Below are 17,173 nucleotides of genomic sequence, written 5' to 3' on the forward strand. Positions count from 1 at the left end.
AAAAGTGTTGGGGACATATTACAACCTTGATGGACTCCGCGATACTGAAGAAATCAGTTCTTTTCTTTCCAATTTTTATATCACACTCATTTTCTGAGTATTTCCATTTAATTAGATCATACACTTTGCCTCCAATACCATTTCTGAGTAACTGATAGAAAAGACCATTGTGCCAAATTGAATCAAAAGCTTTCCTGAAATCAACAAAGCAAGCATATATTTTCCCTTTATTTTTTGATGTACATGTTTTTGGATTAGAGTGCGGAGAGTAAATATGTGATCTGTTGTTCTATGTTTGGGTATAAAGCCAATTTGTGATTTACTTAATACATTACTATCAGTGAGGTAGGACATTATTCTTGAATTCAGTATGCTACAAAATAGTTTCCCTAAATTAGAATTTACACAAATGCCTCTATAGTTATTAGGATTTAGATTGTCTCCACTTTTAAAGATAGGAGTAATCAATCCTTTGTTCCAAATTGTAGGGTAAATTCCACTTTTTAACACCAAGTTAAATAATTTTAGTATAGCCAGTTTAAGTTTATTACTACTGTATTTCAGCATTTCTGTCCTGATACCATCGATGCCACAAGTCTTTTCATTTTTTAGATCAGCAAGTTTTTCTTGTAGCTCCTCAATTGTAATTAGACCGTCCAAAGCATTTCGGTTGTCTTTTATTGCATTTTCTAATGATTTTAATTTGTCAATTATGGACATCTGCTGTGTGTTTAAACCATCGTTTTCTGGATTTAGATATACATTTGAGAAATAGTTTTTCCAAACATTGCCATCTTTAATTTTAATGCCATCTTCATTTTTGGTTGAATTAAATTTTTTCCACAAGGTTCCAAAAATAATTTTGGACTATTGCCTTTTCAATTTTGATTAATTCAACTTCAGTATATTTGGTCTTTTTTTGGTTGATCATTTTCTTATATTGTTTCAGGGCTGTGTGGTATTCATGGCGTAGGTCTTGGTTTTCAGGATCGTTATGTTTCTTGTTTAACAGGTTTCTGAGATGCTTTCTGAAAAGGGAGCATTCATTGTCAAACCATTTCAAATCATTTTAGACTCTTTTGCTAGTTTCATAAATATCTGATTTAAATCTTTAGTGGCTAAATTTATGCTATCTTTGTTTAGCAGGTATTGGTTACATAGGAAACTATCTAGCATGGTTTGTATATTAGTGTTGTTAAATGAATTGGTGTAATCAGTGAGACTTTTCTCTGTCCACTTGTAATGTTTTGGGAGAGGTAACAGGTTATCATCGGGGGCATGTTTCTGGGTATGGGTCTCTGCTTTTTTCAGATAGAGTGTGATCTGATTGTGGTCTGATATGGGACGTTGTGGTAAAAATGTGAATGCACTTATACTTTCTGGACAGATATCTGTGATTGCATAATCAATGACACTATTTCCCAATACAGAGCAGTAGGTAAACCTGCCCAGGGAGTCTCCTCGTGTTCTACCATTAACTATGTACAATCCCAGGGCTTTGCACCTTTGTAAAACTTCTTTTCCACTCTTGTTCACTATACTATCATAGCTATGTCTATGTGTTGTAACGAAGGGTTGGTATAGAGGGGATACATCAAAATGATTATTGCCATCTGTATTAATAAAATCTATTTCTCTGCCAGTTCTGGCATTGAAGGCTCCGCATAACAATGTGGAGCTGAGTGATTGGAAGTAAAGAATTTCTTTCTGAATTTCATGGAGATATCCTTCTGAGTAATATGGTGAGCTTGAAGGTGGTAAATAAATAGTGCACAGATAAACATCAAGATTTTTCAAGAAGTCTTCTGCTGATTTTCAGCCAGATATGTGTTTTCCCTTCTTTGACTGGTAATATATAATTGTGATGTTCCTGTCTATACCAAATAATTATTCCCCCAGAGTGTCGTCCATTTTTTATGTGGGGATATTTTAAGGAGGGCAGACTCAGTTCGTTATAGTTACTTGGGCAATTTGAAGGAGTGTTATCATGTCTCCATGTTTCATGTAAGATAATCAAATCAATGTTATTTATACTATCTATAAATTCAGGATGTGAAGTCTTCAATCCAAAGGTTGAAGAGTACAATCCCTGAATATTCCAACTGCTAAGTGAAAAAGATGCTATTCTCTCATTTATAAAATGTAGTGCTTCACAACAAAGTATTCAATATGTGACCAAATCTAAATGAATTAAAGTTTGTACTGTACTAGAGCAGATTTAAAATGTACCAAATGGTTGGTTTAACCTATTAACGTTGTAACAAAGGAGTAGATAATGTCTCTTAATTGATTTTGCTCTAAAGGAACCTTTGTTCTGGAAGCAACAGCAGCGTAGGAGTCTCTCTGTGCGGGTGTATGCAGCTGTGGTCTAGGAAGCTGCTGCTGGGTCTGGTGTAGCTGTTGAAAGTGGTGATGTTGCTGCTGCTGTTGGACCTGGTGTCGCTGCTGATAGTGGGGATGCTGCTGCTTCTGCTGGAGATGTCTCTGGTGCTGTTGGGAAAGATCTCACTGGTGCTGCATTGGGGACTGCTGGTCACTGTGGTTCTTCTGGTTTGGGGGAGGGGATGTGAGGGTACCTCTGCTGCTCCTGGAGTTGATGGAGGTCTCTCTGGTGCTGCTGGTGACTTTGAGGGTACCCATGGTGCTGTCGGTGGTTCTGGTGGTAGCGTTCTCTGTTCAGAGCTGTCTCTTTAATCTTTTTAGCAAAAAGTTTTACTCCACCATTGTTGAGATGGATGTGATCATGCAGATGTTGGTAACTTATTCTGCTGTGTTGTGCTATACTCACATTAGGGAGATGAGTACAGCTCCTGGTGATCTCTGCGTTAATAGTGTGAATAATGATTTGGGGAATGTCTGAGCGAGGAAGTAATGTGGATATCATTACTTTTGTAGTTGGGAAGTTCTCGATGGCTCTTTTTGCCAGCTGCCATAGTGCTGTGGGAATATCACCATTTCTTCTGGTGAGATCGTTTGAGCCGGTGTGGATGAGGATATTTTCTACACCTGTAAACTATCCACTGGACAGGTGTTCCATGGCCTTCTCTGTGGTGGGGCTCCAAAGTTTCACAGATTTCTTCTCTGGGAATAGACGTGCCATATTGATGTGTTTCCTACTGGAGTCACAGAGGAACAATATTTCTTTGTGTGTAGGCTTGCTGGGTCTGTTGTTAGGCTTGTGGTCAGCAGAGAGGTCTGGGGACTTTGGAGGGGTAAGTGGGCTGGGAGAATGAGGGGTAGGGGGTATTGAGGAGGCTGGGGGTTTGGGAGCTTTTGGAGGATTGATTTCAGATGGAGGGGAGATGGCATCTGAATAGCAAGATGTAGGAGGAGAGGTAGACGTTATGGGTTGGTGGTGAACCTCTTCTTCTAGTGCTGGTCTGGTGCTGCTTTGTTTGATATTGGTGATGTCCTCTCTTGTTGTCCGAAGCATCATTCTCAGTGATTGGTCATCCTCCTCCAGCTCTCTGATGGCCTGTTGTAGTTCTCTGATTTGGTCTCGTTGCTGAAGAATCAGAGTGTGGGTCTCATTGTTTGGTTGATTATTGAAGATTTTCTCATTTAGGCTGGCCATAGTTTTCTCTCTGAACTCCATGAATTCTCTCTCCAACACTGAGAGTCCTTCTTTGATAGTTTTTATATTGTTGGTAAATCTAGGAGTGGACTGAAGGGTTGCTGGATATGATGAAGCTCTCTGTCTTGTTTGTGCTGTCTGCCACTGAATATGTTGAGCTTTCCTTTACTTCCTTTTCAGCCTCCTCTTTCATTTTCTGGAAATTATTTTGAAAATTGTTCAGACAGACCATTATTATAGATATTAATGGTAAACACTGGGCAGGTTTTGTCTTCATCTTCATAAACCGTAATCTGTCTTCCTTTGCTGATACCATTCTTCTTTATATGCATGAAGGCTTCGAAGAAAGTTGAATGCCATGCTTTTGGGTTGTGTGTGAAGAAAAGAAGGTTGGACTTTACCTTGCCCTTTTCTGTTATTGTAAAGTCTGCTATAACTGTCTCAGGTGACTCCTGTAGGACTTCAGTTTGAAGGTCTTTTTGGCCTTAACAGTTGTGATGTGGCTTGGATACAGTATCTCACAGCCTTGTACCATTTTGTCTGGCTGACTGTGTTCTTCTTAGAGGTAAAAAAAAAAAATAAATAAAAATGAAAAATCTTCTCCTTGGTGCAGCTTTCCTTGTTTTTCTCGGTTATTAACTTCAGTTATCTTCAGTTAGTAGGTTAACTTACTTGGACTGGTCCTCTCAGGTTGATCAGGCAGTGTTCCGTGGCAGTTACTGTTGGTTGCTAGCTGCTAGCTAACTGGCACTTAGCTGACAGATGCAGTTGTATCTTGGTCCTTTTTCTTTGCTTGAAGTTGATGGAAATTCTTCATTCTTTCGCTCAAATGTATCTTGGACTGTTCATCTTCATTGTTATCGTTGGTTACTTTGTATTGTCATCAACTTCATCGCGAAAAACACTACATATTAAAGATAAATCAGGAGACCACTGTTTTTGCTGTTAACGCTCCGGTTGCTAAGTCTCTCTCTCTCGCGCGCGCTCGCTCTCTTTCTCGCTCGCTCTCTCTCTCGCCAAAAGTGTTAACACGATATGTTTTATATCGATCGATGTCGATAATTATCACAATATATATTCAACAATAATAATAATGTTGAATTTACAGTTTTAAGAGTATTCTCACACAAAACAAAGCTGAAGGTTAATTATGGTTTATAAAATACAATTATTTATTGACAGATACTACATTTAACATTTAACAGAACCAACCAAACAAATTGCCTTTATGTTAAACACTGAATAAATAAAATGATAAATACACGACCAGTCAAAACTTTAGACACACCTTCTGATTTAATGTTTTTTCTTTATTTTCATGACTATTTACATTGTAGATTCTCACTGAAGGCATCAAAACTATGAGTGAACACATTTGGAATTATGTAGTAAACAAAAAAAGTGTGAAATAACTCAAAACATGTTTTATATTTTAGATTCTTCAAAATAGCCACCCTTTGCTTTTAATACTGCTCTGCACACTCTTGGCATTCTCTCGATGAGCTTCATGAGGTCGTCACCTGAAATGGTTTTCAAACAGTCTTGAAGGAGTTCCCAGAGATGCCGAGAACTTGTTGGCCCTTTTGCCTTCACTCCAGGTGACTGTGGAGGCCAGGTCCTCTCTCCTTCTTGGTCAAATCGCTCTTACACAGCCTGGAGGTGTGTTTGGGGTCATTGTCCTGTTGAAAAATAAATGGTCCAACTAAATGCAAACCAGATGAACCAAAGATCTCACATTTGGACTCATCAGACCAAAGCACAGATTTCCACTGGTCTCATGTCCATTCCTTGTGTTTCTTGGCCCAAACAAATCTCTTCTGTTTGTTGCTTTTCCTTAATAGTGGTTTTTTAGCAGCTATTTGACCGTAAAGGCCTGATTCGCGCAGTCTCCTCTGAACAGTTGATGTAAGATGCATCTGCTACTAGAACTCTGTGTGGGATCATCTGGGCTCTAATCTGAGGTGCTGTTAACTTGCGATTTCTGAGGCTTTTGACTCAGATGAACTTATCCTCAGCAGTAGAGGTGACTCTTGGTCTTCCTTTCCTGGGGCAGTCCTCATGTGAGCCAGTTCGTCGTAGTGCTTGATGGTTTTTGCGACTGCACTTGGGATGGACTGTCGTTTCTCTTTACTTAGCTGATTGGTTCTTGCCATAATATGAATTCTAACAGTTGTCAAATAGGGCTGTCAGCTGTGTACCAACCTGACTTCTGCACAACACAATTGATGGTCCCAACCCCATTACGAAGGCAAGAAATTCCACATATGAACCCTGACAAGGCACACCTGTGAAGTGAAAACCATTTCAGGTGACTACATCATGAAGCTCATTGAGAGACGGCCAAGGGTTTGCAGCGCTGTCAACAAAGCAAAGGGTGGCTATTGGAGGAATCTAAAATATGAAACATATTTAGAGTTATTTCACGCTTTTTTGTTTACTACATAATTCCATATGTGTTCATTCATAGTTTTGATGCCTTCAGTGAGAATCTACAATGTAAATAGTCATGAAAATAAAGAAAAACCATTAAATGAGACGGTGCGTCCAAACTTTTGACTAGTAGTGTATGTCCCAAACATTTTAGAGTTAGTATACTGAACTAAACATTGATTAAATAAAATAAAATAAAAAGTTAAATGTTGAGGATGATTATGCTACCGTATTCTGTGAATATTGCGCATTTTTGAGCTTGCAGGTAGTTGTTCAGTTCAGCTTCATTAGCCTCCTGTTCTGTAAGACCTGATCTGGTTCGGACGTGCGACCAGACCACATATCATCTCTGAGCTGCTGCTACACCTTGACCCTCCACTCTGTGTACAGCTGAGGGAATAAGGTTTGGATGAGTGAACTTAGCATCCTTGACTGTCATTAGCTTCTTGAAGCCCTGTTTTTAAACTGTGCTAATAGGCATCATATTTTTAGTGGTACAGTACGTAATTGCGCTTGTTATGTCTTTGTATCGCTTCGGTTTCTTCTCGTATGGGGCAATGGCTGAAAAAGCAGCTGCGATTGTTGGTAGTCGAAGTGAAGTTTAACTAGTAGAAGCAGTGGGGCTGGTCTGTTGGCCAATTACGGGGAGGCTGACGCTAGCATTATCTCTCTATAAAAGCAAGGAATCTCTGTCTGCCTGTGTGTGTTTGCCTCAAATATCTCTGCGGATCAGGATCAGACTGACCTGAGAGTTTCCACATAGCTGCTGCGTGGTTCAAGGGTGTGCAACGTCGCATTTGTTTGGACTGCATGATACCGTTAATACATTATTTCATAAATGATTGACCAATTCCGCTAGCATTGCTAACTATAGCCGCCATAGTCACATGTGCACCAGAGCCAATCACTGCACACCACAGCGTCATGTGACCAATATAAGATGACGTAGCAGCAAGACACAGCATCTGTGAGTCTTGGTTCAAACTATATACCAGTTTTTAAATCGTGTTGATAGGCCAAGTAAAACCGGACTTATGATAAATAATGTCCACCACGCTTTTTCACGAACACTGCCGTCACGTTCGCTGCGCGTTTGGTGCAGGAAGAAATGGTCAAAACGGGCTTCTCCCTTTCCTATTGGTGGAAAAAGGCGCCACACCAACCAATCACAAAATTAAACGGCAAACCACGTGATTTGGTTGCTGAGGAACAGGGGGAAGTTCTGGGAGTGACAGCAGCCGTGACGGTGACAGCGACAGCGACAGCGAGAGAGATAGTGAGTTTAGAGAGATTTGTGACATTTAGCGTGTTTGGAGTGTATAGTTAGCGTGTTATGTAGTGTTTGGTGTAGTGTGTTAAGTGTGTAGTGGAGTCGTTTTTTTGTTTAATGAGTCAAAACAATGAGGAGACTGCTGAATGTGGAGCAGGCAGTGCAGCTCTTCATTGAGCTGGAAGGAGCTAAGTGAGCCCTGAGCATTGCCTGCATTTAAATTATAGTTACATATATCTTTGCTAAATTTGTGCATAAGTTTTTAAAAATGTACAAACAACAATTCATATTTGCATTATAAGTAATGAAAAATGGTTTGTTAAACATATTTGTGGTTTTCACAGTAAAAAAATCTAACTTTTTCTACTCTGATTTTATGTTTTTTTGTGATTTTAGGTCCATTGTGTTAATACAGTTTGTCAAAATAAAAAAATAACTGTACAGTCACACGTGAGGTTGTGCTGAAAATAATGACACCAAGTAAATAGTTTTTAAGGTGAAATGTAATAGCAAAATCAAAAATAGTCAAAAACGGCCAATTATACCCTGGAATATTTGATTTCACAACAAACCTAAATATCCCTGACGTCCCACCTTCAAACACAGCCTCATTTGGCCATCCATGAAAAAGCTACTTAACCTCCCACTTTTCTATAGGAATACATATTTCCTACGGGCACTGCACTAGTACCATAAACTCATGCTTTCGGAGTTTTCTTTGGGACGCTACCTGTTGAGATGATGGAAGAGGTTGGTGGTAGTCGCTGACACATTGAACCTAATGCTGGTCTGTCCTTTGCCAGACTTCAGGTAGCCGAACTATTTCCAAATAACTGAAGTAGTATGACCTTTCTTTGGTTCAATTTCTTCGTCTTTGTCAGTTTCCTCGCACTCGGTTGTGCGAGTCTGACCACTCATTTCTTGTATCAGCTCGACACACAGGTGGTCACAGTGAGTTGCTGTGAGTGGGTGGGGCCAGAAACATGCATCAACCACATCCATTTGCTTCTCTGCTGTGCGATTGGCTGTTGGTGTAGTGTTTTCTAGGAAGAGGAAAACAAACTCAAGAAAATAAATAAATGCCATAAATTTATCATTTTCGTGGAAATTTTATCGTGAAAATGATCGAGAACGTTTTATCGCCCAGCCCTAATATAAAGTGCTATGTTCCATCATGTGGTTTGGTTTACAGTTAAATTTGTTGATTATCCATTCTTGTTGGTGGATTAGACATTATTCATTTGTGCCAAGCAGCAACAGCAGCAGCAGCAAGACGTATGATACAGAGGAATTTAATTGACCGGATTGTCTTTTCTTTATCATGTGATGTTGGGTAAGGCGAGTATTTCTTTAAGATGTCCACAGGAAACACTAAGTTGAGACAGAGCTGAGAGGATGTAGATAAGGACAAACGTTCTGTCAGAGTGCAAAATGCTTCCCCTTCCACTATCGCACACCATCACTGATGCATCAGACTTACTACTCAAAATAGTAGGGTACAGTATATGCATAGTACTGCATAGGAATGTAAAGTAAATGGTGGCTGAGTTGAGTGTGAAGTAAAAGAGGTTTTGGACTATATAGCAGAGCATAAAAGAAAAGTTTTGCATCTCCAAATATGTCTGAAAGAGGCTCAGTGGGATTTACACTATGATGGAAACAGAGAACTTGGCAGGATATTGGGAATTTTAATAAAACATCAAACCAAAATTACCAGATCTCAGCTCTTCTTTGGAGACTTATCAACAATTGAACAAGATACCTGATGAATGCTACAATATGACTCAAGATGTTGGCTGTGATCTATCAAAACAAACTTGATTGGAAATGTTTGCACCTTTAAGCAATCTCTGACCCATGAGTACGAACACTTTAGAGGCAGGGGGAATTGGAAGCGCAGATGAGGTGTTGAATTAAAACCAAATTAGGGCTGCAGCTATCGAATATTTTAAGATTTGAGTATTCTACCGATTATCCCTTCGATTAATCGAGTAATCTAATAAAAAATAATTTTGCATTATTAAACAACAATACCAAATAATGCATAACGAAAATGACAGGCCCTGTTAAATAGCAGTGTTTCCTGTATATGCACCTAGCAGAGGCGGACCGCACACACCACTACGTGTGTCCGAAGTAACAGTCCGTGTGGAAAAATGATCCCTGAGCTAAGCAGGCCACATAACACGGGTGATAGGAATTAAACGAAGCCTTGAGGCAGAGATTTTGCTTGGACTATTTTTTGTAATCGAATTATTTGTAATCGTTGCAGCTCTTAACCAAATTGTAAAATTATGCCTCACACATTAAATTCCACTTAATATCAAAATGTTTATTATAGATCCACGTTATGATAAACATTAAAATCAACAGCATTATGTGCATGTGTTTTTCTTGAGCCATATCTATTCTATAAGCACCTTTCAATTGTAAAATATATAAATAAAGCCAAATCTCAAATCAAAGTCAGCAAGATATTTTATCAGTGATGTCTGACCATCACATTCTCCATCCCTGGGGAGCAACAGAGAGGACCAGACAGTGCTGACAGCTGTGGTCAGTTGAGTAGCACCATCGTTGTTGAAATGCAGGAAGAGTGAGGTGGAAGGATTTCAGAACTCTTTTTCTCAGAATGTTCCTCTCATTTGTGGCAATGATTCACTATAAAGAACCATTGAACAGCAGGCTAATTTCCATACATTACCATTCATAAGGCACTTTGCACTGACCTTTTATGGTTGAATGTCTGTGTGGAGAGGGTAGGATAAAGGGCAGATCAATGTGCTCACATTTCAAAGTGGACTTGGGATTTTAAAAAATAAATTGCACACTGTTTGGCATACATCAGGTTTCATAAATCAGAATATTTCAAAGCATATGTTCATTTCCTCATTAGTATGTATGTCAATAAATTTTCTCCCGTTTTTCAAAAATTGGATAAGAAGCTCCACAACACAAGGTGGGTCGTGGTTCCTTTAAAGTGTCCACATGATAAAATAATGGACTTAGTGGAACCTATTATGATACCCTGACCAATTATAATTTCTGCATCATAATTAAATCACGTTCCAAAGGTTAGTAATCTGTTTAAACGATGACAAGGTCAGTTCACAAGTAACAGTGGCTGTTAATGTAGCATTAAGTGTCAGTAGGTCTGCAAAGGTTTACTGCAGTTTGATTATCTCACACATATTTATAAAATATCAACATAAATGTTAATAATACTTACCCTAAGCCTATAACAGAACAACTGTGATGTATGATATAAATAAAATATCCAGTACTGCTAAATAGATACAGCCATGTCCCGTCCAGTTCTTTGTAAAGCCCAATTAGACATACAATGTGTCAACAGTGAGATCCACAACAGCAACAGTTTTTAACTAACAAAACTGCCTCAAAAAACATTTGAACATAAATACATCAGAGAAACCTCAGGACAGGAGAAAAAACTGTCAAAAATGTCAAAATTCAGCACCATCCGTAACCATATCCTCCATTAGAACCCTGGCTATTGCCAAATATGACATCACAGTTCTCACAAGTTCCTTAACTCACCGGACAGAAGTAAGAGTTCTCAGCTATGTAACGGGCTACAGCCTCATGGCTTGCTGAAGCTGCCATGACCAGCAGCAGTGCATCGCGGGCCTGCTGTCCAATGGCTCCATCCCGGTGGATGAATGGCACAAGTAGGGAGAAGATCAGCAGATTGGTGGAGCCCTGCTGAGCTGGTGCTGCCCGGAACAACATCTCTAGAACCACAGGCTGCCGGGCCATGGACACACAAACCTGGTGGAAAATTACAGAGTCACTATTTAAAGCAGAACTATATCACGCTCCAAGATAGGGATGAAAAACCACATGGAGGGTCAAAAATGTTCCAGTTATCAAGCCTAGATCGGATGACTTCATACAGGGACCAGATACCCAGTACTCCCGCACTACCCCCCACAGCACTCCCTGGGTGAGCCATGACTCCCCCAGCAAGACTGCAAGGGGTAAAAAAAAACTTGTCCATTGTTCCGCAACCAGGACGGAATCTGTATTGTTCCCGATCAGTTTTTGTTGTGTGGCAGGGCTCATTGTCCGTGCTGGGGAAGGATCGCTCGCCATAGGGGAATGTCGTTGCAAGTACTTGGTCCAGAATGTTGTTTGGATGGGCAGTGTGTGTCAAGTAGCATTCAGATAAATGCCAGAACCCAAGGGTTCTCAGCAGAACATTGCATTGTGACATCGTCAGTGGTTTTGATGTATATATATGTAAAAGTGGGACAGGTCCCAGTCTTCCGTTTTGTTGACCCAGCCATATCATTAAAAGTGGAATATGGAATATGAGCTGAATGCCGCCATCTAGTGTCACAAGATCGTAGTCGCGACAACAAAAAGGTAATTCCAGCGGTCGGGTTGCCAGGTTTGGACAGGGCAGGAGGATTGAGCCGCCTCCGTTTCCTCCGTTTACTGGGTGTGGAGGTCGATGGGTCACGATCAGTATTCTCATATCTAGGATCTCAACGTGATATAATGAAAATAAGTATAGCAGAGGAGTTTGACCGACAGGTAACATTAGCTAAGTTAGCAAGCGAGTTAGCTTACCGATCCAGGAGAAAGTTTGCCATTTCCGCGTGTGTTTTGATGCCGTGGAAATCCTTTACCTGAGTCCATCGAGCGTATGCTTCACCGATATTTACTCTGGTTTTTGCTCTTCTCCGGTCACTCAGCTGCTGGGACAGATAACGCACCGTTCGCTGGGGCTCTGAAGAGCTTGCAGACTCCGCCATTTTACCCAGTGTCAGCCTAGCTGTGCCGAGCTTTGCCGAGCATCGCCGAGGTTGCGAAATTGGCAACCCGCAATGCCGGCCACTATTTGGCTGGTACGATGTAAACAGGAAGTCATTGTCGAACCCGTCAAAATTTCTTAAATCATTTGATTTGAAATCATGAATACAGCCCCTCTCGCACCCTCCGCTCAACCTCTGCTGGACTGCTAACCATCCCCACACCACGCCTCAGTACCATGGGTGCCCGAGCCTTCAGCTGCTCGGCACCCAGACTATGGAACTCTCTCCCCCCACACATAAGACAGTCAGACTCCATCACAACATTCAAATCCAAACTCAAAACCCACCTGTTCAAACAGGCATACTCACTCTGACTGGTCACTGTGCACTACACCTTTCTTTTCCTTTTTTATATCAATGTTTGTTTTTAATATTCTGTGATACTATGTGGTGATATTACTCTGTGATTTTATGCTTTTATCCTATGTAAGGTGACCTTGGGTGACTTGAAAGGCGCCACCAAACAAATAAAATGTATTATTATTATTATTATTATTATTATTATTATTATTATTATTATTTATTTCAGACTAAATATATTTTTTCAAGGAAACGCATTACTTTTAATCTGCGCCCCTCTAAATGCCCTGTGGATGTATTATTTTTGAAAAAATATAGCATTTAATAAGCATATTACATATTCAACCTTTAATGTCTTATTTCAGAAATTGTGAGCATTAATCAACTCTGCAGGAGAACAATGTTTGTATAATTTATATGATTTTAATATCAAGCTGCCGGCCAATCAGACACAAGAACTTTCGATGGCAACTATGTATAGGGTATATACAGAAATTCTTAAGTTGAATTTAATACCTTTTAATACCTTCGCAATATTTTTCAATACCAACACGACTTCGAGCTGCAACTGTAGTGGCAACTTTTCAAACTTCAGTGTTGGGGGTAACTAATTATAAACAGGCATGAAAACGGGTCAGGGGTGGGTGCAAAAGGTGAGAAGGATACGACCCCTCTCGGGGTATGGGCATGCTCCCCCAGAAGAAAATTTTGAATATTTCATATCTAAAAGCATTTTGAGAAAAAAATCAAGCAGAATTACAAGACAGTGTGACTGTATAATAAAGTATCTATCTATACATGGTCACATTATGCTGCGACTTCTTCTTGTGCACTTCTGTTTGACAGTGTGCCTGCAGTGCATGGCTGGCCTTGTTTGCATAGTTAATGCCCTTCTGACAGAGAATGCAACATGCAAATCCCTGCTTACTGATCGTCCTGAACACATCTACTAGATGGAAAGATATCTCTTGTCCTTTTACTGTGATTTTGCCTTCTAGCTAGAGCCGAGACCAGTTCCAGCTGCACTTGATCCCTGCATCCAGTGGTTTGACAACCACAGCATCTTTCTCTCCTAACACACTCATTCTGGAAAAACAATGTTAATGTTAGGGTTAACTTCCAGTTTAGCCCAACGTTAAAGTTAGCTAGCTAATCCGTCTCAAAAAGCTAGCTAGCACGAAAAGCCAACGTCGTTAGCTAACTTTACCTTCAGCCTCCAGTCAGTCCCCTAGAGTTTAGATTCTCTGCCCGAGCCCGGACAACAGGCTGCGTCGGGTCAATATTTCCCGCCACTATCCTCGGGCCGGGCCCTTGATTAAGCATTTGTGTTTTTTTTTTAAAAACTCAAAATAATGAGTTTTTGATAATTGATAATCATTGATAATGATAATGACATTGTTATGTGTAGGAAGAGCACACACACCACTTCTCCAGCACTACACTCTTTCGTTCAATATCACTCTATCTCAATGAAGACAAAATGACAAATGAAAATCAGAAAAGTTAAAAAGTTTAAAAACAGAAATGTTTAATTAAAGGACTTCTGTAAAACATAAAGTGACAAGTTTATGAAATAATGATTCCTTGCCAAAAGGAATACGGTAGCAGTAAGGAGAGAGACAGAGACAGAAAGAGAGAGAGACAACCTGGGGAAGTTATTATTCTGCAGCATCCTAAACAGCCGACTGCAAGACTTCTTCAGTGAACATAATGTCCTGAGCAAGAGTCAGATTGGATTTACACCACAACATCGAACTACACTGCCTGGCCAAAAAAAAAAGTCGCCACCTGGCTTTAACTAAGCAAATAGGTAAGAGCCTCCTATCGGATAATTATTGCATGGGTAATTACCTTTCAGCTGACAACAAGTTATTTAACCCTAACTGATGCAAAGAGTAGCTTCTCATTTCTTAAACAACAATGTCGAAAGACACATCCCGTGGTTGTGGAAAAGACGTTAGTCTGTTTGAGAAGGGTCAAATCATTAGCATGCATCAAGCAGAGAAAACATCTAAGGAGATTGCAGAAACTACAAAAATTGGGTGAAGAACTTTCCAAAGCATTGCTAAAAACTGGAAGGATAGTGGGGAACCATCGTCTTCAAGGAAGAAATATGGTTGGAAAAAAATCCTGATTGATTGTGATCGGCAATCACTTTAACGTTTGGTGAAATCAAATGGTAGAAAAACAGCAGTAGAACTCAGGGCTATGTTTAATAGTGAAAGTAAGATCAATCCACACGCACAATGCGAAGGGAACTCAAGGGATTGGGACTGAAAGCCTGAAGCCTTAAGAAAACCACTAATCAGTGAGGCTAATCAGAAAAAAAGGCTTCAGTTTTGGTAGGGAGCATAAAGATTGGACTCTGGAACATTGGAAGAAGGTCATTTGGTCTGATGAGTCCAGATTTACCCTGTTCCAGAGAGATGGATGTATCTGGGTAAGAAGAGAGGCAGATGAAGTGATGCATCCATCATGCCTAGTGCCTACTGTACAAGCCTGTGGGGGCAGTGCTGTGTTCTGGGGTTGCTGCAGTTGGTCAGATCTAGCTTCAGCAACATTATATGCCACAGCAAATGCGTGGCATGCACAAAGGCAGTGTACAAACCACATCTATACCCTCCACACCCTCATTAATAAACACATTCACCAAAACAACAACAAAATTCACTCTTGTTTTGTAGATTTCAAAAAAGCATTTGACTCCATTTGGCATAACGGTCTGTTCCTGAAATTAATTGAAAAAGGTGTGTGTGTGTGTGTGTTATTTACACAAATAATAAATGTGCTGTAAAAATTGGCAATTTGCAGATGATGTAATACTGCTCACTCCATCTAAGGAGGCATTACAACAACAACTGGGATGATCCAGTTGTTGTTGTAATGCCTCCTTGGGTGGCAAAACCTTCTGTCAGAATCTGGCTGAAAATATTTAAATCTATAATCGAACCAATCTTACTTTATGGTAGTGAAGTGTGGGGTCCTCCTTTGTGCTCATGATACAGCTCAACAAAGCTCCAAGTCCCCAAACAGAGTTAAACGGTACATCGACGGTGGTTATCAACTTAATTTGTCAAGTCCGGTTTTCTGCTTTGTGCTCTGCGCGCGTTCACATAAAAGGGGGCGTTTGCCGTCATATTATTCTACTTCCGTGTGAAAATGGATCGATCCCGGGCCACATATTTTACTCAAGATGAGCAGATTCTTATTATGCAAGGCTATGAAGAATTCAAAGAAACCATCACGGTAAAAAGTAACACTGTCGCCGCCAACAGAGCGAGGGAGGGCTGCTGGCAGAAAAGTGCTGACCGTGTAAATGCGTAAGTTAACAATGATTAATATTATGATCAATATTATATTAACCTCTCCGCACCCACCCGCCCGCCGACGGGCGATTTCAGATAAATGACTGTATGTCTACACTGCGCAGTGACGTATCCCGCTTCAACTTTCATCAATATGGACATACTATACGTCGTTAGAAAGAGGAGAATCTCCGCAATTCATTCATCCAGTTGATTTTGCAGAAATCATGAGCACCAAACCATAAATCATTGATATTCACCAGCATGGTAAACGTGAGACACAAGAAACACACGGCGACTCCCTACCTTTGAAGCGGCCAAAAAGCCGTAATATGTGTCCATTCCTCAATTATCTATATTCCAGTTGTCCGTAAGAATCCACTGATCAAAAGCATCAAAATGGTTTTTCATAAAATTATTCCAGCTTGTGAATATCGTCCTGTAAAGTCCATTTGTTTACCGTCTGCCAACTTTGTCCGGCATATAAAGTTCATACTTTACCGGCCGCACCGAAATGTTTTCTAGTTCCTGTATGGTGATGTTGGGTATGCTTGTTTTCATCACTTTGCTAGCTACAAAATAAAAGTGTCCCCATCTTCTTCTGTTCAGTTTTCACCCCAGCAGAGCCCCTGAAGTAGATCGAGCGCTGCCTGTTTGAAGGACCAATAGACTTTGTTTACTGTTTTTCGCTGCCTTAGTATAGGAATAGCGTATTGGCTATCGACATGTCAATAACTCAGGCTTCTAGCCAATTATTTTACCTTTCCAATGAGGGCAGGCGTGCCCAGGTCAGGTATTTATGAGCCGAGGGGTTTCCGTGCGTCTGGCGACTCGTGGGCGGACTTTACGCAGCAGACGCACGGTGAAGAGACGCAGCAAACATTTACATTTCTTCGTAGGCATTTTCAGAGTTTACAATGGCGAAAGCCAGGAAGAAATCCAAATATATCCGTGAAGATGACCAGGAATGGACTATAGCATCATCTGATGAGAGTCAAGACAGTGAGTATGACTCTGAGAGAGAGGAGATGTTCGCTCAGGGACTTGACGACATCTTAGATCGGTGAGTAACGTTATCTTTGATCATGTTTTATTTATTTATTTAGCCATGAGTGAAATTTGAATGAAAGTTAGTGGGTGGGGTTTTTTTTATGATTACAGTGACCGTACAGTATACATTAGCATGTCATAAATGATGCTAACTGGTTAGCACCCCAGGGCCTAATTAGCCTTGCTAAGCCTAGCTAGCTAGCTAGCTACTCAACTACTCAACTAAAGTTATGTAATCCTTGTAATCCTATTCTATAATGTCAGGGTTTTCCCTGCCATTATACGGCTTAGGCGCGGCGCCCAAGCGTTTTTGCCTCCCGCCTAAGCAGGGTTCTCCCCAGACGGTGGAACAGCGGCGCTACCCTGCTATACCGCTAGGTCAGCGGCGCTATACTCCGCGCGTGAC

General features: G+C 40.5%; 1 protein-coding gene across 3 annotated transcripts in view; it reads right to left on the reverse strand.

The window, feature by feature from the left end:
• The window catches only part of fhip1b (FHF complex subunit HOOK interacting protein 1B), a 92,952-nt gene that overhangs the window by 36,833 nt on the left and 38,946 nt on the right, over positions 1-17,173 (reverse strand). For 2 of the 3 annotated variants that reach the window (XM_030427659.1, XM_030427658.1), the window contains one exon: positions 10,833-11,063. The exons of the other annotated variant lie outside the window; for it this stretch is intronic. In XM_030427659.1, the coding sequence (XP_030283519.1) occupies positions 10,833-11,063 (231 nt within the window). The remainder of the gene's footprint in view (positions 1-10,832; positions 11,064-17,173) is intronic. 3 annotated transcript variants of the gene reach the window in all.

Source organism: Sparus aurata, chromosome 9 (genome assembly GCF_900880675.1).
Source record: "Sparus aurata chromosome 9, fSpaAur1.1, whole genome shotgun sequence".
Taxonomy (NCBI): domain Eukaryota; kingdom Metazoa; phylum Chordata; class Actinopteri; order Spariformes; family Sparidae; genus Sparus; species Sparus aurata.